The sequence below is a fragment of the Sander vitreus genome, chromosome 10 (assembly GCF_031162955.1).
Source record: "Sander vitreus isolate 19-12246 chromosome 10, sanVit1, whole genome shotgun sequence".
Lineage (NCBI taxonomy): Eukaryota > Metazoa > Chordata > Actinopteri > Perciformes > Percidae > Sander > Sander vitreus.
Genome location: NC_135864.1, coordinates 14,848,650 through 14,876,184, shown reverse-complemented (window position 1 = coordinate 14,876,184; position 27,535 = coordinate 14,848,650). Strand labels below are relative to the sequence as shown.

General features: G+C 40.9%; 4 protein-coding genes and 1 non-coding gene across 8 annotated transcripts; 2 read left to right on the top strand and 3 right to left on the bottom strand.

Annotated features, from left to right (window-relative positions):
• The first annotated feature begins 685 nt into the window (after positions 1-685).
• On the top strand, positions 686-6,855 carry nudt22 (nudix (nucleoside diphosphate linked moiety X)-type motif 22). Of its 2 annotated transcripts, XM_078260448.1 has the most exons (7): positions 686-904; positions 1,637-1,773; positions 2,170-2,857; positions 2,926-3,045; positions 4,005-4,102; positions 6,249-6,342; positions 6,500-6,855. In XM_078260448.1, the coding sequence occupies exons 2-7, from the start codon at positions 1,685-1,687 to the stop codon at positions 6,617-6,619; spliced, it is 1,209 nt and encodes a 402-aa protein (XP_078116574.1). In that variant the 5' UTR covers positions 686-904; positions 1,637-1,684; the 3' UTR covers positions 6,620-6,855. The 2 variants fall into 2 exon arrangements, with proteins under 2 accessions (XP_078116574.1, XP_078116576.1); XM_078260450.1 differs by lacking the exons at positions 686-904; positions 1,637-1,773; positions 2,170-2,857; positions 2,926-3,045; positions 4,005-4,102 and adding an exon at positions 4,109-6,049.
• LOC144524296 (heterogeneous nuclear ribonucleoprotein U-like protein 2) lies at positions 6,492-13,481 on the bottom strand. The gene is made up of 11 exons (XM_078260447.1): positions 12,846-13,481; positions 12,123-12,199; positions 11,739-11,981; positions 11,504-11,616; positions 11,081-11,347; positions 10,717-10,839; positions 10,510-10,611; positions 10,033-10,201; positions 9,281-9,508; positions 9,147-9,199; positions 6,492-7,153 (listed from the first exon to the last, which is right to left on the bottom strand). The coding sequence occupies exons 1-11, from the start codon at positions 13,364-13,366 to the stop codon at positions 7,076-7,078; spliced, it is 1,974 nt and encodes a 657-aa protein (XP_078116573.1). The 5' UTR covers positions 13,367-13,481; the 3' UTR covers positions 6,492-7,075.
• A 1,427-nt stretch (positions 13,482-14,908) lies between these two features.
• On the bottom strand, positions 14,909-19,911 carry LOC144524295 (transmembrane protein 179). Its single transcript, XM_078260446.1, has 4 exons — positions 19,421-19,911; positions 18,111-18,248; positions 17,828-17,906; positions 14,909-17,015 (listed from the first exon to the last, which is right to left on the bottom strand). The coding sequence occupies exons 1-4, from the start codon at positions 19,741-19,743 to the stop codon at positions 16,818-16,820; spliced, it is 738 nt and encodes a 245-aa protein (XP_078116572.1). The 5' UTR covers positions 19,744-19,911; the 3' UTR covers positions 14,909-16,817.
• A 3,880-nt stretch (positions 19,912-23,791) lies between these two features.
• On the bottom strand, positions 23,792-23,864 carry trnaf-gaa (transfer RNA phenylalanine (anticodon GAA)). The gene has a single exon. It is a non-coding gene; the product is annotated as a tRNA-Phe (tRNA).
• Positions 23,865-24,066: 202 nt separating this feature from the next.
• hs6st2 (heparan sulfate 6-O-sulfotransferase 2) lies at positions 24,067-27,326 on the top strand. Of its 3 annotated transcripts, XM_078260445.1 has the most exons (3): positions 24,067-24,166; positions 24,512-24,985; positions 25,890-27,326. In XM_078260445.1, exons 2-3 carry the CDS (start codon positions 24,525-24,527, stop codon positions 26,716-26,718), a joined length of 1,290 nt encoding a protein of 429 aa, XP_078116571.1. In that variant the 5' UTR covers positions 24,067-24,166; positions 24,512-24,524; the 3' UTR covers positions 26,719-27,326. The 3 variants fall into 3 exon arrangements, with proteins under 3 accessions (XP_078116571.1, XP_078116570.1, XP_078116569.1); XM_078260444.1 differs by having other exon boundaries at positions 24,067-24,985; positions 25,893-27,326; XM_078260443.1 differs by having other exon boundaries at positions 24,067-24,985.
• Positions 27,327-27,535: the final 209 nt, after the last annotated feature.

Sequence of the window (27,535 nt, the reverse complement as noted above, 5' to 3'; positions counted from 1 at the left end):
CTCGTGTAACGTTAGCAGTTTTTAACGTTAGCAGTTTCTAACGTTAGCTTAATGTTACTGCTCTAGCTAGCTAAACTTATTAAAAATATTTTATGAAAATAAATGGGCAACTTAACTGCTTCAAGAAATGCTATATTTGCGAGTGCTGACCCTGTTGCAGCAGCGTGGGTAAAGCCTGGGTAAATTAGTTAATTTTAGCCTACTTTATGAAAAAAAAATCGCCCCCTCGCAATTTTTACCTGCCCCCTTAGTCATTTTATACTTGCGCCGGGCCTGGTATTTGAGCGACAGTGCCTCATATAGAGTGTAGGGACACGTCATGCAGTTTGTTAATAATAATAAAACTATAATATTCAACATAGCAGACAACACAATTATTATAAAATATGTAATTATTATCTGACTTTTTTTGCCAAAAATTAACCTAAATTGTAATTAAGTGTAATTACTGTGAACAATAACTGCAAAATAACATGTCTTACATTTTCTTTGTAGTACTGTTTACTTGCAACACATTGCCAAGAATCTTATTTTGATCCTGACCGGAAGTTGACCAGAAGTATGAGCAGCTTTAGCTTTATGGCTTTATACAACATAAACACGCCCCTGCACGTGTTTGTTTCCCCAGGATTTTAACCCTGTTGCTGCCGTGTTCACCTACTAAGGTATTTATTTATCGTAGCAGTAAATCTTGAATACTACATAACACGTAAATTGTTTTTTAAATATGCGCAATACTTTTTTACAGCTGTCGGTAAAATATTTAGGAACATAGATAATGATGTGACATACATGTAGTTCGGGCTCTTGGTCACTGGATGGTGATAATGAACACATTTTGCCGTCTGTCTGAAAAAGAGGAAGATACTACACAGAGCCATTGTATACGCTTCCACCTAGGAAGGTAAGATCAAAACAGCCGTGTGTCCACATTTAACAGATTAAATAATAGTTGTCCAGTCTATTTAGTAACGTTAGATTTATGAAATACAAGTAACATGATGTGATTTGTACTTAATAAATGGTACTTATGTCTGTCTGTGCTCAGTTGCAGGATGTGCTGGAAGTAGCTCCTCTCTAAAGTTGTCAGTTAACACTTGAGGCTAACTTAAGTAACTTACGAATATAATTAGCATAGCCACATATGTGTGATCCATGGCAAACTGGACACTAGCTAGCAAACGAAAAAAAATATGATTTCTGTCTAATTGTGTCTCTTTTTAAAGGACTGGACAGTTCTAGTCCACATTATGCCAGCTTTTAAGTTGATTACTTAATACTACAGCTCGATTACATATCAGGTCAAATAAACAGTAAACCATACACATACGTACGTTGCTCTATGGGTTAACATATCGTATTTTTGATAATGCTGTGCAGAAAAATACTGGCTGGCTTGTTAATAAAGCAGCAAAATGACTTGTGCTGTCTCTGAATGTGTGTCTGTGTTCTGTTTGTGTATTGGGAGTGGAGGGAGAGGCCAACAAGACACACAGTTTCTTACCTGGACACAGTTATTTACTGCATCTAAATGTTATCAGATTCAGCTCTTTACAACATGTTTACAGCTTCTGTTTCTTTACTGTGAAGTTTGTATAAGATGAACAGAAATATTAACAGTTAAAAACACTTACAGAGCTGCAGCAGTGTGAGTGAAGACTTCACTGATGATCCACAGTGAGACATGATGGACCCGGAGGTGTCTGTGCTGCTGCACTGTGCAGCCTGGAGGGGCCTGCTGGAGTCTCAAGTACAAGTGGAGCTTTCTGAAAGGTAGGAACATTTAATTTCTTTATTTTCTTTTCTTTATTTGCGCATATAAAATAAAAAAAGAAGAAACATACAATAACATAAAAATATGAAGAAAAAAAACGAGGACTTATAAAAGGAACCCACCTAACACATTTGCAAATGAACATAAATATTTATAAAAATAAATCAGGCCTCTGAGAGTAATATAATTTTAAGGCCTTTCTACCTAACACAATGGATTAAACATGATATTATTAGAATTACATTTTCAGCCCCAGTAGGCCACAGTCATGGTATAAGGGTCTTTTTATGGGATATGTGAAAAATATAGAATAACACCTTATCCTTATACAGTATGGGCAAAATGTAACTGTAGTAACCTAAGGATTTTGTCATGCTTCCTCTCCCTCTTCTTAGATTCAACAGGCAGACTGATCCGGCTCTAGAGCGTCAAATAGAGGAGGCGTGGACAGAGCGAGTATCCAAAGAGTCGTGGCTTTTCAACGGGATGAAATTCAGACTGCACTCTTTCTGCTTGGCCTCATCATGTTCTGTTTCTCCTAAACACCAATCCTGCACTCATCCACCCCTCATCCCCTTCTTAGACCTTGGAGAGGAACCGGAAGGGGAATTACAAGACAGCAGACAAAGGGTAGAGGAGAGTTTGTGTGTCACTGATTCTCTGCAGGATGCTGTTCAGAGCAATTTGGACAAAAGAAACAGACCTGGGAATCAGAAAGAAAATGTAGATAGTGTCCGTGCATTGTCACAAGCTTCCTCTAAATACAGTGAGTCTAAGAGCATTACAGCTGAACGTCCTTCCAAAAATACAGAGGATCAAGGGACCGGCCACCTCCTCACTCTGAGACTAGGCCTTACATGCTACAAAGATTACCTGGGAACAAACTGGTCGTGTAGAGTGGCAGAGCTACGTCAGCGTGGAGAGGTGGAGTTCGGTGATCCTCTGGCACTGCTGGCTCAGCCTCTGGGTGTGGGTGCAGTCCTATGTACAGACGACGGTCAGGTAGTGTTGATCAGGAGGAGCCAGAGAGTGGCAGAGGCAGGAGGGCTCCTGGACATCCCCGGAGGTCACCCAGAGCCAAAGGTGAAGTAAATAAAGTGTCATTCAAATATGCTTGATATGTTATTTATACCATTGATGCACCTCCTCAGGTGGTGTGTGAGCGCCTGGGCCAGGCAGTGTGTGAGCAGCAGATCAGTGTGGACATGATGTCGCAGAGGCCCGTCGTCTCAGAGCTGTTCTCGTCTGTGTGCGCTGAAATCAGAGATGAGGTGGGGGAAAAAAAAGTCCACTGTTAACTTATTTCATCAAGTTGATGTTTAGTTAGTTATTTTATTTATATGACTTAAGATGACTTAATAGAATAAAAACCAAAGGCTACATTTCCATATTGGCATAAAATAAGTCCAGAGCTTTAGGAGTTGTTGGTAAATAAGAGTCCCTGTTTTTCACTCCCATTCTAAACTATGGCTGAAAGTCATTATACTTTTTTTTTAAGCACTTCATATTGTTGATTTTATTAATTGGTTAATCATTTAGTATATTAAAATGTCAGAAAAATGTGAAAAAGTTCCCAGATGTCTTTGAATCACTCAACCAACAGTCCAGAAAATATATTCAGTTTATTATCACGTAAGACAAAAAAACAACAAATCTGCACATTTGGGAAGCCGTAACCAGCAAAAATTGTTAATCATTGAATTAGGTGATTCATTTATTATCCAAATTGTTGTTGATTAATTTAGTTAAAGGTCAGTCTGATTCTGTCCTTCAGCGATAAACAAAAAAATCTGTAGATAAGACCAGTTCAAAAGACTTGTTAAAAGATCAATAAAACAACCAAGAATAACTGTACTGGCTTTCTGAAAGATGAACTCTGGTGACTGCACTTAAAACGTCTATGTGTAGAATATTAAGTGATTATAACATCTTTCAAATGAATTGGAAAGCATTTTAGTTTTTCCTGGTGAAAATTGGCTTTATTGATAATCTTTTTGTTAACCTTACTGATTGTTGAACCAGTTTTTAAAACAAATTCAAAGAAAATATAAAACAATATTCACATTAGCTTTTTTCCCCAATACATTGGAAGAGCTCAGTCATCATTTTTTGAACATGACTTCATAAAGAAAATGTATGTTATTCACTTGAGAAATTCTTTGAAAACTAAAAGTGTTGTATGTTGTTTGTCTCACATACTTCATCCCGTCTTCCCTCGGTACGTGTGCAGGTGAATATTCCTCTGAGCTCCCTCGGAGAGCCGGTCCTGATGGGTGTCGCTCTGAATCACACCAGCGCCGGCAGACCAAGTGCTGAGTTCTATGTCAGGTATTCATTCCTTCAGTTTTGATATGATGGAAGTTTGCCTCAAATCGCTTTATTAAGATATAATGTAGAGCAGTGTTTCTCAAATGGGGGTACGTGTACCACTAGGGGTACTTTGGAGGACTGTAGGGGGTATGTGAGATATTTAACAAAATGTTTAATAGTTAGTAGGCTGTTTTCCAGAACATTGTTCCTCTTTATGTAGACTTTTTTTTTTTTTCTACCAAAAATGTGACATTTATGTTGCCTTCTTTGGACCTAATCTTGCCTTCCTTACTTCCTTCTTTCTACCATCTTTTTCGAAGTTTGTCTTTTTTACAAAGTGCTCCTTTGTAAGGATTACCTAAGGAGGTAATAGGGCGGTGGAAGGAGCACTTTGAGGAACTCCTAAATCTGACTAATACGCCCTCTATGGTAGAGGCAGAGCTGGAGGATGATGGGGGATTGTCGTCAATTTCCCTGGTGGAGGTTGCTGAGGTAGTTAAACAACTCCACAGTGGCAAAGCCCCAGGAATTGATGAGATCCGTCCAGAAATGCTTAAGGCTCTGGGTGTGGAGGGGTTGTCTTGGTTGACACGCCTCTTCAACATTGCGTGGAAGTCTGGGACGGTGCCTAAGGAGTGGCAGACCGGGATGGTGGTTCCCCTTTTTAAAAAGGAGGTGCCAATTACAGCGGTATCACACTTCTCAGCCTCCCCGGTAAAGTCTACTCCAAGGTGCTGGAAAGGAGGGTTCGGTCGATAGTTGAACCTCAGGTTGAAGAGGAACAATGCGGATTCCGTCCTGGTCGTGGAACAACGGACCAGATCTTTACTCTTGCAAGGATCCTGGAGGGAGCCTGGGAGTATGCCCAACCGGTCTACATGTGTTTTGTGGATCTGGAGAAGGCGTATGACCGGGTGCCCCGGGAGATACTGTGGGAGGTGCTGCGGGAGTACTGGGTGAGGGGGTCCCTTCTCAGGGCCATCCAATCTCTGTACGACCAAAGCAAGAGCTGTGTCCGGGTTCTCGGCAGTAAGTCGGACTCGTTTCAGGTGAGAGTTGGCCTCCGCCAGGGCTGCACTTTGTCACCAATCCTGTTTGTAGTATTTATGGACAGGATATCGAGCGTAGTCAGGTTGGAGAGGGGTTGCAGTTCGGTGGGCTGGGGATCTCATCGCTGCTTTTTGCAGATGATGTGGTCCTGATGGCATCATCGGCCTGCGACCTTCAGCACTCACTGAATCGGTTTGCAGCCGAGTGTGAAGCGGCTGGGATGAGGATCAGCACCTCTAAATCGGAGGCCATGGTTCTCAGCAGGAAACCGATGGAGTGCCTTCTCCAGGTAGGGAATGAGTCCTTACCCCAAGTGAAGGACTTCAAGTACCTTGGGGTCTTGTTCGCGAGTGAGGGGACAATGAAGCGGGAGATTGGTCGGAGAATCGGCACAGCGGGTGCGGTATTACATTCAATTTATCGCACCGTTGTGACGAAAAGAGAGCTGAGCCAGAAGGCAAAGCTCTCAATCTACCGGTCAGTTTTTGTTCCTACCCTCACCTATGGTCATGAAGGCTGGGTCATGCCCGAAAGAACAAGATCCAGGGTACAAGCGGCCGAAATGGGTTTCCTCAGGAGGGTGGCTGGTGTCTCCCTTAGAGATAGGGTGAGAAGCTCAGTTATCCGTGAGGAGCTCGGAGTAGAGCCACTGCTCCTTCGCGTCGAAAGGAGCCAGTTGAGGTGGTTCGAGCATCTGGTAAGGATGCCCCCTGGGTGCCTCCCTAGGGAGGTGTTCCAGGCATGTCCAGCTGGGAGGAGGCCCCGGGGAAGACCCAGGACTAGGTGGAGGGATTATATCTCTAACCTGGCCTGGGAACGTCTCGGGATCCCCCAGTCGGAGCTGGTTAATGTGGCTCGGGAAAGGGAAGTTTGGAGTCCCCTGCTGGAGCTGCTACCCCCGCGACCCGACCCCGGGTAAGCGGACGAAAATGAATGGATGGTCTTTTTTTACAGTTTTTGTCTCCTTTTATCATTTAAATGTTTTTTTTCTACAGAAAGTGATTAGCGCTAGTCAGGGGGTACTTGGCTTAAAGAAACAATTCAAAAGGGGTACATTATAGAAAAAAGTTTGAGAACCACTGATGTAGAGTCTTTGTTATCGGTGTGTCCTCAGTTGCTCGTTGACAACTGATGAAGTCAGAAAATTGTACTGGAAAGGAGGAGCAGAAGCCCATGAGTCCACAGATATTGTCTTCTTCAGCAGGACGGTGAGTAGTTACAGATGTATAACTGAGTACAACTGTCTGAATACCAACTCAAGAATGAGCTTTCTTGTTTTGGCAGTTGCATTAGAAGGAAAGTACGGTATATAACAAGGTATAGATACACAAGACTGGATTTTGTTGTCCCTGAAATGTTTTTAAGGAGGTATTGCAGCTGGACAGAAGCAGCCCTCTGTGGTCGGAGCTGTGTCCTTCAGCTAAAGGAGCCATGCTGCTTTATCAGACCGTGAAGCCTGACAGCGAGCGAGACCAGAGCAGATGACATGACGTTCAGCTGATCGCATCAGAAAATTGATCCAGATGATCAAATGTACATTCACAAAGAGAAACCTTTTCATTAAAATTCAGGGATTTATTACTATTTGACTTTAAGCTCTCTCTGACCATAGTGGTGGTAAAACTGTGCAAAATACAGTAAATGTTTTCATACTTTGTACACTGTAGAGTAAAAACATGTTGACATTTTTAAAATATTTGAATAAAAATACTACAAAGTGACCTGGTTGTCTTCGGTAAAATGAATAAATACTAAAACACTGATTATCTTTGATTGGTCAAAGCAGCGAGTGCAACATATACACTAGTCATTAGTTCTCTGTATAATATAACTTGCTGATGTAGTTAGCTTTTCTTTTTCTTTTTTTATTAAATGACATCAGAGTGATCGTCAATGTAAACAGATCTCAAACGCATCCGTTTCCTCTTGCTCCAGGTTTCTTCAACAGTACCCTTCATATCTGTTGTTACCAACATCTCTGTAGTAGTAGTAGCTCTGGTCCAGATAAGGCACACTCCACTGAAATGTAAAAAATGTAAAATGAGATTTGATTAAGAAATGAAGATAAGAGGGCTGTTGCCCTAAAAAACACTGCACCCTGCACACTTACTTAGCATCTTTCAGCGGTTTTAAAAGCAGTTACATATTAAATTGGACCTGATGAGCTCAGCTTCAGCTGAACCAGGAGAAGAAATGGAATCAGGGTTATTAGTTTAATAGTATGTTCGATTAAAATAGCTGTGGGAATTGGGTCCTTTTATACTTTTAATACGTCTATCTTATTTTCTTCTGACTATTATAGCTTCGGGTGAGTGAACAGTTCACCTGCCTATATTACTGACAAACTGTCCTCATGTCCTCACTGGGTCATTGATTAAACCATGGCTTTTATGAATTGACTTCTTCAGCTTGTCAGATCATCATTAACTTCTTTTCTGAATACTTTTTTTTTTTTTTTTTTAAAAGTCACCCTGTTCAAATGTCATAAAACATTAGTTTGACACTTGTGGTGTTTCCTTCATAAGAACTTTGAAAAATAAATGGATTTCAGTGTAATAATCTTCCCTCACACTGAACTTCAATGATTTCTACAAGACACAGCGATGAGGTCCAGGTGATTTTGTTAAAGGTCCTATGACATGCTGCTCTTTGGATGCTTTTATATAGGCCTTAGTGGTCCCCTAATACTGTATCTGAAGTCTCTTTCCCGAAATTCAGCCTTGGTGCAGAATTACAGCCACTACGAGCCAGTCCCACAATGGACGTGCCATTTCTGTGTGTGTAGCTTTAAATGCTATTGAGGAGGAGAGAGGTGGGGCAAGGTGTAGGGTGGGGGTGTGGCCTTGACCAGCTTGCAGCCACGGTTGTAGCTCTATTTCCTCATGGGCGGGCCAAATTCTCTGGGCAGCTGTGGGCGGCGGGAAAGCAGAGAAAGGGGAGGTAACCTTTCCCCTTATGACGACATATAGGGAAGATTCCAGATCGGCCCATCTGAGCTTTCATTTTCTCAAAGGCGGAGCAGGATACCCAGGGCTCGGTTTACATCTATCGCCATTTCTAGCCACTGGGGGACTATAGGCAGGCTGGGGGAACTTATATTAATGTTAAAAAACCTCAAAGTGAAATTTTCATGCCATGGGACCTTTAAACACAACCTCTTAAAGCAACACCAAAGTACTTTTCCTCTTCGGTCCCCCTACAGGCTGGAAGCGGAATTGTCCATAACAGTTCTCATTCGAACTACAGATCCGCTACCCGATCTGGCAAACTTGCATAGTGCAGTTTTAGCCGATAGAGGGCCACAAAGCGAATGCAGAAGTGCCGTTCACCCTGTTACGAGTTGATGAACCACTGAAACGATTTTGTAAACATTATTTTAAGGTACAAAAGAATCTTTGGTGTTGCTTTAAAGCAAGAGTGCTGGACCTTTACATATAAATGAACGTCCGTTATATCAAAGCCATTGCCAAACAAGTTCACACAATGCCGATTGAGCCTATCGCTACCAGGGAACACTCTGTATTTCTCAGTATACCGAAGTTGTGGTGACTGTGGTGCAGCAGAATGATGCCGATACCTCTTATTTGTACTCTTGTTGAGTACACAACCTTGTTACATGAGCAGTACACGAAGTGCCATAACCCAACCTTGCTCACTCCCTTACAGTTCTTCACAGCGTAGCTGCTTATTCTGACTCTCTGATTGGCTACACGGTATGTCAGTCTACCTGTATTTCCCAACACCTTGACAGGCAGGAAGGGGGGAGAGACCTCCGGAGAGACCTCCGCAAAGCACGTCAACAGTGTTTGTATAATTACTCCCACTGCCAAGAGGGGGAGACAAACGTTCCACACTCCAGCTTTAAAGTGCAGCTAAGCTAACGACAACGCAACAGCCCCAAATTATGTAACAAAGAGGTTTGTTTTGTAGGATTTCACGGCTGCATAACCATAGATATAAAACATTATTATATGTATATATATTACTGTATATCTATGTGCATAAAACTCACATATCTTGGCTGTTGCCTCCATGGCTGCACGTTGAGTCCTGTGTCATTCCATCCTACAAAGACCATAAAGAAATTAACTAACATCTTAAAATATCATGTTTCCCCAACAAGCTGCCATCACTTCTCATGCTGACCATGAAGTCCACTCCACTGGGTCCTATGCGAGGGTAGAGGGCCGTGAGGGTGGGGTCTTTTCTTGTGAAGTCGGGCTTTCTTCTTCTCCTGTTTGGGGATGGGGGGCAGCAGTCTGCGGGCCTCATCTTTATACTCCTGCAGGAGTGGCTGTGCCTGTTCCTGAGGCAGCTCGACATACTGCAGCTCCTCCAGCAGGTCGCCCTGCTGCTCTGGAAGACTGCAGCTCACTGGAGACGAGCAGGAGAGTTGAAGGTGTTGGTATCATTCACATGTACACCTCTGCTGTCACAGGTTTAATTATGATTGTCTGCATTAAGAGAAGCTTAAGTTTGTTGTGTAGTCCCATACACTTCAAGCCTGGTTCAAGACCTCTAAATGGATGCCCACGTCAGTTTTTCAGCAATTCAAATAGAATAATAAAATAAGTAACTGAAACCCAAATTGCATTTCAGTGTGATTAATAGGCTAAACACCTCTGTTAAACTACTGAACTACCTCACAAAGTTAGAAGTCAGTTTTACTTTTTCCTTCCCTGTGAGTTAAAGAAATCCCAAAGAGAGAATGGTATTTAAAAGGTAATTATTATTACATTAAAAGTTTGTATCCCTAATAAAAATACCTTTCACATCGCCTGCCAACACCAGTTTCACCCATGTCTCTGACTGACTGAGTTGGCCTTCATTGGCACTGAGGTATGCTCTTATTATTCACTTAGATGTTATACTTCCTATAAAATGGGCACAAGTCACACCTTGGAGTTTGAGCAGGGCGGTCTCAGGGACCTGCTCCCCGTTGCTCGTCTGGTGCCGAGACAGTCGTCTTTTCCACTCGTCTGCTGAGGGAAAGACCACCACCACCCGCCGCCTGAAGCCTATGAACAGCTGCAGCTTGTACCGCCGGGCAGAGAAGAGAATGTTGCTCTGGAAACAGAGAGATGACAAAAAGCATATGGCAAGAGAGCTGGAATACAACGTCCAAGTGCTGGTACGCCCATGCGTGTGTCAGTGATTCAATGAATAAATAATTCCACATGCTTGCGACTAAAATGACATTTCAGAAATACTGAACCCCTTACAATATCAGTCTCTCGGTTGTTTCAAATACACTTTCTAACACTACCACTGGAAAAAAGTTTTTGAAAATATCCAAATATATACAGGTCAGGTCAGTTAACAGAGTCAAATCGGTTTCACAGCTACTAAATCGATGTGTTAAGCAGTGAAGTTACCTGGTCGAGAATATAGTTGCCAGCTGTCTGAGCAGCCATCTTAATCAACTCAGTTAGACACTGAGAGGCCTGCTGCAGCCTGCTGTCCCTCTGTCCGCCACTCTACACACACGCACAGAACATTTTGGGATCATTTGATCAGAAATTAAACATCATCTTTGAATGTGAATATAAAACATGAGAGTGAAGACTGGAGGTTTGACTGACAATCATACATGCGAGCAGCTCCTCAGTGCCCAGCAGCTTGTACTGTTTCTCCGGATGCTGCTTCATGTGAGTCCTTGCCCAGTGGCTTTTCCCAGAACCAGGAAGACCAACCATCAACAACATCTGAAGGGAAGGAGCGTAAGATTCAAATGTAACAACTACTTTTGTATCTTGTCTGAAAATAACTAAATTAGCACCGCTAGCATTATGGCTCTATGGCTAGCAATGTCCCCCACTTTGGTCCATCAACAACAATCTTTTCCACCACAGGGATGCATAAAAACACCTTGGGATAACAGGAATTCTGTCTTTCCATTATACACATTTAAATAGTTTGGATGGAACCCCAGCTACTGTCTCTCACCTCACAGTTTTCCCTGAAGGTAGGAGGCAATGTGGTGCGCACCCTCTGCCCAGCAGAAAGAGCTGCTAGCGGTATGAACCCTGGAGGACCCGGGTACCAGGGAGAAGCTGTGGGGTCTAGGAGGAATCTGACTGAACAGCTCTTACAGAGGACGTGAGGGAAAAGAGGACGACCCAGGAGCATAGAAGCGTCCAGGGAAAAGGCGTCACCCATGAAACGACCGTTCTTATGGAAAGAGAGCTCAACAGCACCGTCTGTGGAGAAAGACTGTCGATGTGCATGTGTAAACATGACACACAAACACACACACACAGTTGGGATTAGAATAAGCAATGTCCTCTAACTCACAAGACAACAGCAAAGCAGTCAAATTTTCGAAGAATGCGGACAGAGGAAGAATTGAAGAGAAAAGCAATCACTCACAGCATAACAGCCAATGATATCTCCCTCTGAGAAGGGTTCTCCAAACTCTTCCTCCTTCCCACCTGACACCTTTTTACCGCGCCCATCGTAAGCAAAAGAGAATTCATCTTCACCTGGTATGATACGGATAAAAAGCCAGAGGGAGAAAGAACAGAGGGGTCTTAACGAGAAGAAACATCTCCAGAAAACGGGCCTCTGTTCAAATCAATTCTCCTAAAATGAACCTATTCCTTACCCAGCAGTAGAGAGGTGTTGGCCATAGACCAGCCGACTCTCAGGCCGTAAGGATCCATGTCTTCTTGTTCCTCCAGCTGTCTAGTCAGCAACTTCCTCTCCAGCCTCATCTCAAAGCTCACTCTGCCCTGCAGCACCCCGTGGGTGAGCCTGCAGCCTGACCACAGCGAGGGGAATCGAGCCCAGAACCGCGGCTGGCCACATGCACAATCAGGATCCACCTCAAAGTGGAGGTGTCTGTCATCTGTACAGAAAAACAAGTAAAGTCAGGGATTCAAAATGCCTCTGCACCGCTCTAATGACTTGGGACAAAGGTAATCAAAGTTTAAAACACTGTCACTCAATCCTGCACCCAAAAGAGAGTGAGTGTTGTCCAAAGACTTACATGGATCTAGTCTGACTTTATCTTCATCTTCCTCCCCCGTCTCTTCTGTGTCCACTGGAGATTGTGGTGATTTGGTTCTGGTCGACAAGAGATAGAGATGCATGCTGCTTAATAACACCCGCTTCATTTTTAAGATTCAAGCTTAGATAGCTTAGATATAGTTTGGCTATATTTCAACACAAAGCCTGTTAAATTGTTGTTTCCCCGTCATGTCTCGTGTGCATATTCAGACAGGCTTATCTTGTTTACCTTCTACTTTTCTGGAATTCATGCAACTGAAAGATATAAAATCAATGAAACCTAATAGGAAGTGTGGTTTGCAACAGTCTTTTTTTTAATCAGTAAAATATATAGACATGTCTGCCTATCATGTAAGCACATTTGTGTTTTTTAAATGCCTAAACAATTGCCCCATTTAATGTTTTTTAGTCGTGAGAAGCTGCAGACTGAATGTTTTACAATGCTGACGTAGTAACAGTGCTGCCACACCTGTCCAAAACCTACATTTATCGCAGTAGCATAAAATAAAAATACTCAAGTAAAGTAAAAGTACCTCAAAATTCTACTTTTCACCTCTGCCTCTTATAAAACTCATTAAAACATCCTGAAGCACATGTTATGAAGTATAATCATAACTTATAATGCAAGTGTACATTTTGACTGAGCCTGATGCTTTTATATGCGTCTTTACAAAACTACTAACTAAAATCTAGCTTGCATTACCTTTTGTATCGTATCTCCTCTTTGAACTCGTAGAAAGCTCTTCCTCTGCCCATCTCTTCTGATGAAAGAGTTCTCCTGTCATCTCCAGGATCCTCTGCACCTCCCTGCTGCATTTCAACTTCTCTCTCCTCCGCTTGGTGCACTGGCCCACACTCTGAAATACACTCGGAGACTTGTAGAGGTGGCAGACCGGTATCGGTCTCTGTCTGCGTGGCGGTGTCTGTGTACTCTCGGATACAGTCCGGTTTAACGTTACATCGCTCAGAAACACCAGCTCTTGTCGGGGGTGATGAGGACTGAGTGCAGATGTCCACTGTCTCCACCGGTGCTGAAGGTGTCTGTGAGCGGTCATTTTGTAGTTGTATCTCTTCATCGCCGTCCTTCACACTTTGTCTTGCCTCTAACGCGGACCACAGCCTGCCTAACAGCTCAGCTTTCAGTCCCTTGTTGTCCAACCCGAGTTCTTTAAGTCTGGACCGCAGTTCGGCCACTTTTAGCTTTTTAATGTCCGTTAGCTTCATTGCTACCGCGTGAGTGCAAATTCAGGTGATTTTTTTATTCGAGTTGTGGCAAAATATCGGACTCAAAGTAAACTATAGGAGAAGGGCAGCAGCTTGGATCAAAACATCGGTTCAATATGGTGCCCTGGTTTGTGATTGGCTCTTTACTTCTTCTCTTTTCTAATTTATGGCAGATCAGACACTTGCAGGAGTCTTTGCTGTCACCAAACGTTTGGAAATGGTACTACACTTGGTGTTGAAACACGGAGGGTCTACATTTTCCAGGCTCAATATAAAACCCATCTTTTATCTGATAACCACTACCGTACAGTACAGTAACTTACAACAGTGTAACCAAATGTACTGTTCTGCAGTGGTGGAAGAAGTATAATAATACCACATTGTAAAAATACTCTGTTACAAGTAAAAGTCCTGCAGTGAAAATGTTACTTAAGTAAAAGTATGTAAGTATCATCAGGAAAATATACTTAAAAGTATTACAAGCACAGTACTCAATGCAGAAAAATCCTCACATTTTAGAAACTGGTAACGATCAAACAGTTCGGTCAATCAACTAAGTGTTTAATCGGCTAATCATTTTAGCTGTACTTGTAGGCCTGTATATTGTTGGGTAGTTTAATTTATAATAAAACCTTGTATTTCATAAACTACATATGTTTTGTGTTCAGAAATCTTAATTTGTAAGCTGTCAGATTTATATCATGGAGTAAAAAGTAAAATATTTCTCTCTGAAATGATGTGGAGTAGAAGTAAAAAATAGCATGAAAAGAAAAGACTCAAGTAAAGTACAAGTACCTCAAATTTGTACTTTAGTACAGTGCTTGAGTAAATGTAGTAAGTTACATTCAACCACTGATGTTCTGTGCTGCTTTATCAGAATGTGAAGGCTGACAGCGAGCGAGGCCAGAGAATGGATCCAGATGATCAAATGTAGATTCACAAAGAGAACATTCACTTTAAGCACTCTGACTGATACTGTTGTTAAAACGGTGCAAAAATACATTATATTTATCATAATTTGTACAGTAAATAAAGTATACATTAAAATAATTATTACATTATTCTTAATTTGTACACTGTACAGTAAAAACATTATTACATTTTGAATAAAAATCCTAAAAAGTGACCTGGTTGTCTCCGGTAAAATTATAAAATACTACAAAGCAGCGAGATATATATATATATATATATATATATATATATATATATATGTACATATGACGGAGACGGTGGCTAAAGCCTGTAAAATACATTTGAAATAGTACTGTAGCGACCGTGCAGGACTAACATGTGAGAGACTCTTGGGGTGTTCATGGGGAGAAGATTGTGCCTCTAGTCCTCCGGTTAAACTTCAGCCACCGTCTCCTCGTCATTATATATATATATATATATATATATATATATATATATATATATATATACACACATACATATATATATATACACACATACATATACACACACACATACACACACAATCAGTCAATATTGATGTATATGGACATACTTTTTTAGTATAGATGATTTGAGACAACATTCTTTCATAATGGGAAGCTTTTTATTCAACAAACAAGACAAAAAACATGATTGTGAATGAGCACAAACAGGTATAAGAGGTAAAAAGCAATACAAAAAACATTTTATATATTACAAGTAGGGCTGCCCCTCTTAGTCCATTAGTCAACTAATCAGTCGTGTTGGTCCTAGTCAACGATGATTTCTTTAGTCGATTAGTCATTTCTTATGCCTTTTTTCATGGTGAATGACTTTTTAAAGAAACGTATGAGTACGTCTCTGGTAAACATTTAAAGTGCTGCTTTTGCATGATTCTTTGACAAAGAAACTCAGTTTTACAGATCTGTAAATTAAATCAACTAATTGGTTAGTCGACAAAATCGTATGCGTGTAAGTCGACTAAGAATTTCGTTAATTGAGGACAGCCCTTATTACAAGACATTACTAATACTGTCTCATCTCTCTTTACTTCAGATTTCTTGCTCCGCTGTCTGTGTGTCATTACAACCACTTGGGTCGATGATAACAGGAGAAAAGTTTAGAAACAACTTTGAATCATTTGTTTTAGGAACTCAGCAAAGTTAGTAACTTCATGCCTCTTCACTGACCCTTCTGGGCTCCGTACAAATCTCTCTCAATATGAAAAACATCACAGGTACTTGAAGGTTTACACTCTGCAGACTTTACAAGTATCATTTGAGAAGATTTGACTGCTTCATTAATGCCCTGAAAGCGGCTGCGTCCAGACAAACAGCATCATGATAAAAATCGTCACAAGAAGAGAGAAGGTCAGCAGAGATTTTTCCGTTACACAACAGAACATTCGCGTCATGCTCACACAGTGAGCCTTCTACTTGGTGGTTCAGTTACACTCTCACCACGTGCTTCACAATAAAAGCGCCTCAGTGCTACATCTCAATATTACTTATATATTACTTATTCAAAAAAGTGTATTCTCCCTGATGAGGACACAATTGTGCAAAATGTCAGACTCCAGCAGAAATGTAAACAACCATGCATATTAAATATATTCAAAACAGACAACAACAACAACTGGTTGCTTTTCAGTGATGTCAATAAACTGTAATGCATTGATTCACAAAGTCACGGTCTAATGACAAGGATAATTATTAGCTTCAAGATAACACTGTGGTTATTAGATAGTTATTAGATCACTGAATACATCTGCTTCAACTATTCTGATGAGTGTCTTTTTTTATTCTGTAAAATCCCCTTTGTCCCTAGACAGAGTTGAAGTTAATCCCTGTTAGTGGCTCTCATGTATCACCGTTACATGGGCGCTTAAAATAAACAAATTCTCTTAACTGATATGACGTGAACGCAGCATACTTTCCGACTATCTAGACGGGGGAACTGTGTTTTATCATGCAGGGAACTGAAAATGTAAGGATTTCGAAAGAAAAAAAAAATAGAGATCAACTGGTATTGATCATTCAAAGAAATAGATGCTTAGTTCTGTGACTCAAATTGAATTAATACAAGAGGCACAAACTATGGCTAAGTTGTGGTGCTTGTTGGCCCTGCTCAACTATCATATCATTATATAATACAGCCTGACCACTTACTGGATGGTGAAAATAAACGAGTCAGTGCTCTCTGGAAGACAACTATACAGGCCTAGTGGACACACTTTCTAAATGACCTGAAACAAATCTTTGGCATTTCTATACTGAAATTTCTTAGCGACTGACATATACGCTTATACCATTTATCGGTCAGGCTCTTCTTTTATAAAAAGATGAATTATGAATTATATCGAAATAAAAACTTTCATGCCCATATTCTACATGCAGTAGTAAGAACTGTAGACCTTGTGGGTATTAATAATAGTGATGTGAAAAAAAATGAGGTTTAAAACACAATTTAGATAGCAGAGTTAATTGTATCATCTTGTATCACTACCTCACACTCTCAGTTAGACAATGATGGTGGGTGTTGCTGGAGGATGTGGAGGTGTGGGGGAGCTGTTCTCAGATAGACTGTGTCCTAGCAGCAGCTCCTTCTCTCGGGGACCACACGGCCCGCTGATGTGCTGGCTGTGAGAGTGGTAGAGCCGCAGGAAAGCCAGGATGGACTGAGCCAGCCACAGAGCCGTCACTCCCCACAGAAACGCCTGAGGACACAAGATGTGATTAATTAAGCTTATATAATGAAAACATCAAGGCTATGATTGCTGGGGTGTGTGTATGTATGTATGTATGTGTGTATGTGTGTATGTGTGTGTGTGTAGGCTGCTGCCAAGAATTCTTCAGTTTTTTCCTGGTTTGGAAAAACCAAAGAGCTAATCAGAGCTTCATGAATAGGGATGTTATCTTTCTTGCGAGAGCCAGAAAAATAGCTACAACCATGGGGGAAAAAAAGCGAGTGTGCGCAATCCACAAAGCTGTAAAAGTTGTTGTAGTTCGACTGACAGAGATAATAACTTTTATATTGCCATATTTTCTACCGGTCAGCTTCCTTTTTTCCTTTTTTAGTATTTGTAATTTAAAACAGCCTTTCATAATAGGAGCTTTTTATTCAAACACTAAAACTAATATGAATGAGCATAACGTCCCTTAATTGTTACTGTGCTAATTCTTATTCACTGTATTTTACTGTTGTTATATTTACTTCTTTTAAAATTTCCCATTTGCTTTCAGTAAAAACTTCAAATTTGTTTAGAATACATAGCATTAGCTGTGCACCTGCACACATAGTGAAGGAAGAAGATCTGTTGAATGCTAACAAAATAATAATGCAGTACAGTAGTAGATACCTGTAGCACAGAATATCCCAGCATCGTGTCTTAGCATTTTAGAAATACAAATAAAATTAGAACCTCTCTAGTCTGGTCGAAATGCTATGTTGAAAAGTGGGTATGACTTTGGCTATCTATTGTACAGAATGTGTGTGTTATTAATTGTGTGCACTTGTGAGCGCTCCTACCTGTGCCAGACTGAGCTCGTTGTAGAAAGAGGAGGTGTCCACATCCAGGTAAAGTGGAACAGACTGGGACTCTGAACAGCTGAAAACAACATGACAAACAAACATGAAGGGATGAGAAATGATCCACACTCACAGAATGTTTACTGTTTTTATTTTGATTTGCTTGGTTTTGATATCAGTATGTTCAGACAGAAGATCCTCTGGTTTTAGAAGAACTCTTGGCTGATAGATCACCATCTAACTCAACATACAGGATGTTCCACCATCAGATGATGTACCGTACCTGTATGGCCGTGTGTTGTGATCAGTCACTGTGTCACACCAGGAGACGAGTCCCAGAGACAAGATAACACTGGCCCCTCCAGACAGGAAGAGCACACACACGCTCAGCAGCACCGTCAGGAAGGACGAAAACAGGGTGCTAAACAGAAACACACATACAGACAGCCATCAGATATAATAAACAGAGATTAAAAGCTATAAATCGGGTATGTGGGTAACCACAGAGCTTAAATGATAAGTAGAGTTGATCGATCGCCAGTAAATTAACTGGCGGCAACTATTTTGATAATTAAGTAATCATTTATGCTATTTTTTAACAAAATAATCTCAGGTTCCTGCTTTTGAAATGTGATGATTTGCTGCTACTCTTTGACATGTCTGATAGTTAAGTGACTATATTTTGCTTTTGAACTGTTGGTCAGATAAAACAAGGCGTCTGAAGACAGCATCTTGTGCTCTAAGAAATATTAATGTGCACATTTATTTTCATTTAATAGACAACATCAATTATTGGAGCTCTGATACCCAACTAAGTTGTGATGAAGAAATAGCTATAATTCGTATTTTCAGCTTCTTTGTTTGCATGACTGCATACTCCTTCAGACTACTTTAGGCATATCTATAAACGGTATTTATGTAAGTACATAGCTATCTAGGTTTTGTGTAAAGAAAGCAGAGTTTGTAAAATACATTTGAAATAGTACTGTAGCGACCGTGCAGGACTAACATGTGAGAGACTCTTGGGGTGTTCATGGGGAGAAGATTGTGCCCCTAGTCCTCCAGATAATCTTCAGCCACCGTCTCCTCGTCATTCAGTTAGCTAGATAGCCAGCCGTGCATACGCTACAGTACTTTATACCTCTACAACTGCCATTACACTATTACTGCAGCAGCAGTAGGTACTACAGCTAGTACTACTACTATATATTACCAGTGGTAGAATAAGTACTGAGATATTTTACTTAAGTAAAAATAACGTTACTCATTAAGTATTTCAGAATGGCCCATTTCAGAATAACATGACGTTACTAGTGGATGCAATTATTGATGCGTTGATGTGTAGCTACACTACATCACTTTAATGTTGCAACTGGTAAAGATGGAGCTACTTTTAATTACTTTATGTACTGCTAAATGGTTTAAACTATAATCATGTATCATAATTTATTTTCTAAAGCTTTAAAATAAATGCAGTGAAGTATATAGTAGCCTACGATCAAATAAAGAAGCAGAAGTACGGCAATAACAGAAGTAGGCTAACTGTAGCATAATTAGGTCAGTAGGCTCCTGCAGTTATCTGTGAGGACTCACTCATCATGTCGCCCGTGCAGATAGAAGAGACACCTCCAACCCTGCGCTGCACCGTACAGCACCGTGAAAATACCGACAAATGTGGCGAGCTGGCAGGCAGCCGGTGGGCCCCACTGCTGTACCACCAAGTGAGAGAGGTCTTCCGGCTGTCCCGTCAGCTCCTCCCGGTCCTCTGTCCTCCAGTAGCCGATGGAGAAGAGTGCGCAGCGGCCTTTGAAAGCGGAGCCGTTGAGAGCCATGGGGACGACAACCAGCAAGCCCGCTACGATCGATAGGCCGTGAGCCGTACAGTGGGCCAGCAACAGCCGCCGGTCCAGCTCCATGTTACAAGTTAAACCAGAACTAAGGTTATACGTTGTTAAAACCCAATACCGATTAATGTCAGCACATCCCCGTATATTCCCAACGGTTCACTGTGGTGGTGGGTATTTAAAGAAATCAGGGCGGGGACCAAGTCATGGCTGCGCATTCCATCATACACACAACACACAACACACCGCCCCTCACAGAGAGGGGGAGGTTAAGAGGTCTCACTACGCCGGAAAGAAAAAGACAGAAACACGAGTCATCAATATTATTGTCAAAATCAGAATCACAAAGGGATTTATTGCCAAGTAAGTAACACTTACAAGGAATTTGCCTTGGTTGTTGGTGCGTACATAAACATATTTAACATCCATATGAAATAAACAAACAATAAATAGCCTACAGAAACAAATATGTACATATAACTATAATAATAACAAGTTATACAAATTAGTAGTAGTTACATAGCATGATTACTGTATGAAGAGCCTTCCTTGTGGAACTCATATCTAGGGACCACACCAAAAACAAAATAAACAAACGTGATCATTGTTATGGTCTATCTTTTTGTAATATCTACAAGTGTTTTATTTATCTTACTAGCAGACAAACAGGGCCGAAAAGAAACTCTTCTACTATTACTTTTTATGTATTTTAATTACGTAAACTCCCCTTTTGTAGACTGGGAGGTCACTTTATTAATGAGTAGAGTGAAACATCTTTTGCACAAACGATCGTTGGTAAATTCCTCCAGCAGTGACGTAATCGCAGCGGTCTGACTTTACAAACTGATATCTTTGAATCAGCTCTTGCAGATTTAATCAGACAAACAGATTATCTGGATGATCATTGATGAAGGGGCTGATTAATGGCGCTAATCAGCAGTCATTTCAGGCTTGACAACACTGTGGTGGTCAGTGTGGACTTATTGTATACGTTTTATCCGAATTTAGTTCAGCAAAATGCTAGTTTCATTGGAGACACAGATATTCTCAAATGATGGGACATCATATGAGTCAAATGTTCTGCAGTTAAAGAAGCTGATATAGAGAAGCAGGTTTAGAGACTGATAATTCAGGCACTATAAAGAACTCAGGTCTACAGTGTATTATGTCTTTTTAATTGCCCCAGACTATAGATGTCACGGTTTGGTAGAGAGGAATGTGGGTGGAGCTGGGGTGAAATTCTTCTCTGTGGGACGGACTGGCATCCAGCTTGTAATGGCGTTTTCCATTACATGGTAACTGGTGCTGGTTGTAATGCAGAGCCTTGTTCAGAAAAATCATATTTGGAAAAATCATTACCACATCAACCTTGAAATATGCGAAAAGAGGGAAACTGAAGTCAAAGGTCACCTTCAGGTTGATGCACATTCAATTAAATACTTTCCAAATTGCCAGATTGAATTACCACAGAATTGAATGAACATGATGTCTGTGACACTTAAAGTGAACCCTTATGAGCCTCATAATGTTGCTGTATAGGGTAGGCTGCCATTCTAGAAACAAGGCCAATACACATACAGCTCAATATATGAAATATATCATTTTTTTAATCGCGATTAATCGCTGAATTTATATATTTATATATATTTTATCACATGATTAAAATTCTATTATTTTGCATTTCAGAACTGTTTTTAAGTACATATTAACAATGGAAAGCAATTATCACCAGTGTATCTTGATTGGGAATCAAATGAATGCAAAGACATTGACTTTATAAACTTGATTTTAAGATTTGTATTTGTTTATTATTTATTTATTTACTGTAAACAAAAGAAAAATGTCTGAATCTAGTCACACATTTGAATCTAGAGTCAATATAGTGTGCAGTAACTCCTAAATAATTTTCATTACTCACTGACGTCCAGTGATCACCTTGCATCACTTTGCAGCAGTTCCAGTTTGGCTGCTTTTTCCGTGTTGTACAGGCTGTGTATGCGTGAAACTACTGTTCGAGTCTTCTACGATGCTGACAGGTCTGCAGTTAGTTGCCACCCATTTTGCAAGAGCGGTATTATTTTTTTTGGATTTGGTTTCATCCACAGGTCGGCAAGTAGCACGCTCCAAAATAGTGCTTTGCCTGAGCCCGCTAGCATCAACCTGAGTCACGTTAACTGTTCTATGCTTAGCTCGTAGGTGGTAGCTCAAGCTTAATGTGCTTCGGTGATATTTCAATTCAGCTTTACGCAATGTGCACATGGCTTTCGACCCGTCCGGGAGTTTTGGAAAATAATTGTGTTGCTGTCTTTCTCCATCATTCCTGCAGCCTGCAGCAGCAGATGTGCGGCAAAGGGTCAAAATAGTAGCCTGTTATGCACGACGCGAAGCCGAGTGAAGTGTAAAATAAATAAATAAATAAATGGCGGCGTGCAATTAATGCGATTAAAAAATTAACGCGTTATACTCGGCCCTTAATCGCATCGCGATTAACGTGTTAATGCTGACAGCCCTAATTTATTTACATATATATTTCCTTATTTGTATTGGCCTAAAATTGGTTTAATTTAAGGAGAGTAACTCCTGACTGGAGATTCCGTCTCCTAATGTTGTTTATGAGAATGTGTATATTGAGAGTTTGCTATATGTTTATATGTTTGTTCTTCTTATTTTTTTTTACTTATTTGTTACATATTTGAATACAATAAAATAAATCTAAAATCTATAGAAATTCCATTAATTTGTGCTTTAACAGATCTTGTCAGGACAGAGCTAGTTCCTTAATGTGACCAATGCTCCAAACAACATCCCTACAAATAATTGATGGAAACTGTGATTTTACTGGAAAATGTTGGGTTTGTTTGCTGTCACAAAATGCTAAAACCCAGGATTGAACCAGCAACCTTTCGACCTTCAGTCTTATTCTCTAGCTCAGGGGTCTTTAATGTTTTTTAGGCCATGGACCCCTTAGCTGAAAGAGAGACCGAGTAGGGACCCCCTACTGCATATAATAACAACAACAACAATAATAATAATAATAATAATACATTTTATTTATAAAGCGCTTTTCTCAAAGACTACTAAGAGTACTCAAAGACACTTTACAGTAAAACCATGGTAAGTAGGCTACAATAAAAGCAGGTGAAGCAATAAAACACAAAACATAAAAACAAGCATATTAAACAAGTAAAACGATAAAACCAGCAGCTAACAATAGATTAGATATATTGTATACAACTGAGTTGCATATTACACTGTGCAACTCACATTACCTTATACTGGGCTGAATGGATGAAAATAAATGGTTATTATTTATACATCATGTTTTAATGTTAAACATACATTTGGAAGGCACAGTGACTCCTTAATCTTAAGTGTATGGCTACCAAAGTAACCTATATAGAAAGCTTATCTTCAATCTGGCGCATGTTGATCTCCCACCTGACCCCTCAGTTCTCTGACCCCTCAGTTGCATGGGCACTTTTTCTATCCGATCATGAACATCTTACTCTTCTTTTACAAAACATAATCATTGACTAACAATATTGTTACCACGACTGTGCCTGATTAATAGGCTACCTATTGTCAAGTTCCCCCAAGAGTTAATATCCTGCTAGAGTTAGTTTGGGCCTACTTTTTGTTGGTGTGTCCTGTTTGTATTCATTTGCTTTTTGTCCATGCCCTCCATGCAATCTACCATTTCTATTTCAAAAATGGCCAAGAAAAGTCAAATGTAAGTAAAGTGTATTGTTTCAGAGGTTTTTGATTAATCATTTATTTTACCTTATAGGAGCATGAAGGCCTGTTGCCAGCATTTGATGGCAAGGCAACTAGAAAGGCAAATTACTTCTTCCATAGCCTTGTGTGTCTTCTTTAATGCGATTTTCTGAAATAATATAGCTATAATGCACAACTTAGCAGTTTGCTTTAAGCAATCAAAAATGTCTCATATGAAGCAATGGCAAAACAATTCACATGCCTTACAAATCGTAAATCTTATTTAATGCACAATGCCTAGGGCGTACGGACTTTTGACTTAGATGCTCCAAACAACGTGCCAGCAAATATTGACACGATATGTGTCTTTACTGGAAAATGCTGGGTTTGGTTTGCTGGAATAAAATGCCGAAACCCGGGATCGAACCAGGGACCTTTAGATCTTCAGTCTAACGCTCTCCCAACTGAGCTATTTCGGCGGCGGAGCTAACTAATAATGCATGGCAAGTTTACAGATGGCCAAAACATGTCTGACTACTCTTCATATCTACAATTGACAAAAATATTATGCTAAAGCGTGAAAAAAGCTTCAACCGGCTGACCGCCCTGACTTACTTTGTGTTCTCTATGGCTCTGGATTCGCGTGTCACACGATGACGTAATTTTGACGCCCATATTGAGCGCAGAGGCTGCTGGGAAGAAAGGTCAAGAATCGATGGTCGCGGAAGACATGGGTTTACTGCTGCAAGAAAAGATTACCACTTTGTAGAACTAACTAATGGTACTGTAAAACTACTTTACTATTTCAAATGAGGCATTTGCTGCCTACAATACAACGAACGTTACAATAAGCTATGCTTCGGGGTTTTTAGACTCAGACGGGCTAGCTGTCGTTAGCTGGTTATAGCAACTGCATTGTTTTTGCTTCATTTGGCGGCCATAAAAGACTATTTCCCGAGGTTCCCCAGCCAAGGCAGGGGTCCGGACTGCCATAGTGATGTGTTTTTGTCCGTCCCGTGAAGATGGATGAGAAGTCCAGCAGTAACAGCCACCACCGGCTCCTTATCGTCCTGCTCATGGTGTTGCTCTTTGGCGTCATTATGATCCAGTATGTGTGCCCGAGCAGGTCTGAGTGCCAGATGCTACACCAGCTGGGATCCTGGTTTGAGGGCGGCAGTGCAACTGGTTCCCGGAGCAGTGGCAATGAAATCCAAGACGGGCTCCAAAAGGACCCTTACATTGCAGAAGACGGCGCTCTGGTCCGCTTCGTCCCTCGCTTCAATTTCACCATAGCAGATTTAAATCGTGGTGTAGACTTCAACATCAAAGGAGATGATGTTATTGTTTTTCTGCACATTCAGAAAACGGGTGGCACGACGTTTGGTCGACACCTGGTGCGGAATATTCAGCTGGAGAGGCCCTGCGAGTGTCACGCAGGTCAGAAGAAATGTACCTGTTACCGGCCAGGTAAAAAAGAAACCTGGCTGTTTTCCCGTTTCTCCACCGGCTGGAGCTGCGGACTTCATGCGGACTGGACTGAGCTGACCAGTTGCGTCCCGTCACGCATGGACTCACAAGAGGCTCCCGAGAACCTGCCCAGGTTGGTGTAGGAGGATGCTTGGGATAGGAATCTTAATAATGACCTAAGTGTAATAGTAATAGTAGTGTACTGTATGCAACAGTTGTTAATATGTAATTGAACCCTTTTACCTGACCCATTGGATGCAGCTGTTTATTTGTTAAATTTTGAGCTGGGCGATATGGAGAAAATCAGATATCACGATATTCTTGACCAAAAACCTCCGATATCGATATATTCTAGGGTTGACAATTGATGCTTTAACAAAATATCTTCACACTTCGATTTTAGATAAATAATCATCAGTAATGTGGACATAATGTCTAAGTGGAGAAAAGGTAAATGACAGAACAGCTAGAACAGTCTGGTAAGTTCAGAAAAGTACATCACTTTACTGTAATGCAGCCTTTAAGACCAGTAAAAGACAACACTTCTGTCATATTACGATATTACGACATCCAAAATCTAAGACGATATCTAGTCTCATATAACGATATCGATATAATATTTAATATATTAGTTCAATTGATGTAGCTAATTCACCCTCATATTGAGGGTGAACGTGACGCTTGGAGGAAGTTTTAACACTGTGAGCAGGTGGTCACAGTCTGTTCTACAAATATTTGCTTTTTCACAAAGAATGTAAAAACATCTTTATAAACGTTATTTAGTGGCTAAACTTTGTTCAACAAATAATTCCAGGAGCTTCGTGCCAAACTAATCCAACCAATCTATTCTCCAAGTGTAACGATGGCTACATCAAATACTTACTTGAATATTTGAAAAAAAATTAAGAGATGAATTAATAATGAATAAAAAAACATTATTTGCAGCACTAATTCAAATAGACATATTAATCGCAGTAACATCTTGAGGCTATTTGAGTTGGCTTATTACAGACCTAATGTCTTCTTTTTCTCCCCAGTAGGAACTATTATTATATAACCATCTTAAGAGACCCAGTATCACGCTACCTGAGCGAGTGGCGTCACGTGCAACGTGGTGCTACATGGAGGTCCTCCAAACATGTGTGTGATGGACGTTCACCAACACTGTTTGAGCTGCCAAGCTGTTACTCAGGAGACGACTGGTCAGGTTGCTCCCTGCAGGAGTTCATGGACTGCCCCTACAACCTGGCCAACAACCGGCAAACCCGCATGCTGGCTGATCTCAGCCTGGTGGGTTGCTACAACGTCTCCACCATGAGTGAGGACGAGCGCTGGGCAGTGCTTCTGGAGAGCGCCAAACGTAACCTACGTGGCATGGCCTTCTTCGGGCTGACCGAGTACCAGCGTAAGACCCAGTATCTGTTTGAACGTACCTTCAATCTGGAGTTCATCGCACCCTTCACACAGCTCAATGGCACACGAGCCTCCAGTGTTGAGGTCCCTTCTGACACACAATACAGAATCCTCCTGCTAAACCGATGGGATGTAGAGCTGTACGAGTATGCCCGTGACCTTTTCCTGCAGCGTTTCCAGGTGGCGAGGCAGCAGGAGCGCAGGCAGGCCAGGGCGAGGCGGCAGCAGGAGAGGAGGCGTCTCCGTGGAAGGCTCACAACAAAGCAAGGGAGGCAGCTGAAGCCCACAGAAAAACCCCGTCAGCCTGTGAGCCTCTCTGTAGTAACTGAGGAGCAGCTGAGGGGAAAGGCTGGTGGAGACACTGTGGAGTCAGAAGTACTACTCCCAAACTGGTGGGATCTGGATGAAAACGGCACCATGGAGGATTACACGGACAATGTGGAGCAGTGGTAGTGACGGAAACAGGCAGTAGGGTTTCTTAATACTAGGTGTGCCAAGTTCTGCCTTGTCTGTTGTTAATGAATCAAAGTTATTTTTAGAATATGCCTTCCACTAAATTTTCTTTGTTCTCACCATGAACAAATGACACACATTTATTTATTTATTGATACTGATTGTATTTCTTTGCCACAACTGACATTCATAATGGAGACATTTCCCTGACTGGTCTAGGTACCTGCAATCATTTACCTTTCAGTGATCACACAAGCCTTCTAGACTGTTCTCCTGGCTTTTAAACACATCTGAACTCTTGTAATGTAGCTTGGAATGAGGGGGTGTTTTGTTTTTTTCTTTGTTAAAAAGAACAATGTAATACTTTTTTCTATAAATAATATGCTACTGTTTGTGATTTACAATCTATATGTTTGTGAAATTGTTGTCTTGTCTGAAATGCCTACATTTTAAAATGTACCTGTGTTTTTAAGTGTCTTTTCAGTAACAGAAAAGGAGAATGGAATTTCCATAGATACCTCATTGTGTAGCATAAACTGCTAATGTTGTAAAATTACTGAATGTGTCCCAAGTCTAATTTTTTTTACATAAAAATGTTTTTACATTCATTGTTTTGTATTGTTCTATTCTTGACATACTTAGACATCTTCTTTCTTTGTCTGATGTGCTTCTGACCGTGTGCACAAAAGACTGCAAGCTTTTATGGTTCACTTGCAAACCTCTGGAACACCAGCAGGGAGCGCTGAAATAATTTTAATGAAATCAAAACTTCCTGGGTGGAGATACTGAGGTGCTACTTGACATCACAGCTTATTCT

Bases quoted from the DNA above. Each gene is read 5' to 3' on its own strand.
- nudt22 (XM_078260448.1), top strand. From the start codon at position 1,685: ATGATGGACCCGGAGGTGTCTGTGCTGCTGCACTGTGCAGCCTGGAGG. The intron at 1,774-2,169 runs GTAGGAACATTT...CCCTCTTCTTAG, and splicing joins CAAGTGGAGCTTTCTGAAAG to ATTCAACAGGCAGACTGATC. The intron at 6,343-6,499 runs GTGAGTAGTTAC...AATGTTTTTAAG, and splicing joins TTGTCTTCTTCAGCAGGACG to GAGGTATTGCAGCTGGACAG.
- LOC144524296 (XM_078260447.1), bottom strand. From the start codon at position 13,366: ATGAAGCTAACGGACATTAAAAAGCTAAAAGTGGCCGAACTGCGGTCC. The intron at 10,202-10,509 runs GTAACTTCACTG...CTCTGTTTCCAG, and splicing joins GCAACTATATTCTCGACCAG to AGCAACATTCTCTTCTCTGC. The intron at 9,200-9,280 runs GTCAGCATGAGA...TGGTCTTTGTAG, and splicing joins CCAGTGGAGTGGACTTCATG to GATGGAATGACACAGGACTC.
- LOC144524295 (XM_078260446.1), bottom strand. From the start codon at position 19,743: ATGGAGCTGGACCGGCGGCTGTTGCTGGCCCACTGTACGGCTCACGGC. The intron at 18,249-19,420 runs GTGAGTCCTCAC...GTTTCTGTTTAG, and splicing joins CTGCACGGGCGACATGATGA to CACCCTGTTTTCGTCCTTCC. The intron at 17,907-18,110 runs GTACGGTACATC...TGTTGTTTTCAG, and splicing joins CACAACACACGGCCATACAG to CTGTTCAGAGTCCCAGTCTG.
- hs6st2 (XM_078260443.1), top strand. From the start codon at position 24,408: ATGGATGAGAAGTCCAGCAGTAACAGCCACCACCGGCTCCTTATCGTC. The intron at 24,986-25,889 runs GTTGGTGTAGGA...TTTTCTCCCCAG, and splicing joins GCTCCCGAGAACCTGCCCAG to TAGGAACTATTATTATATAA.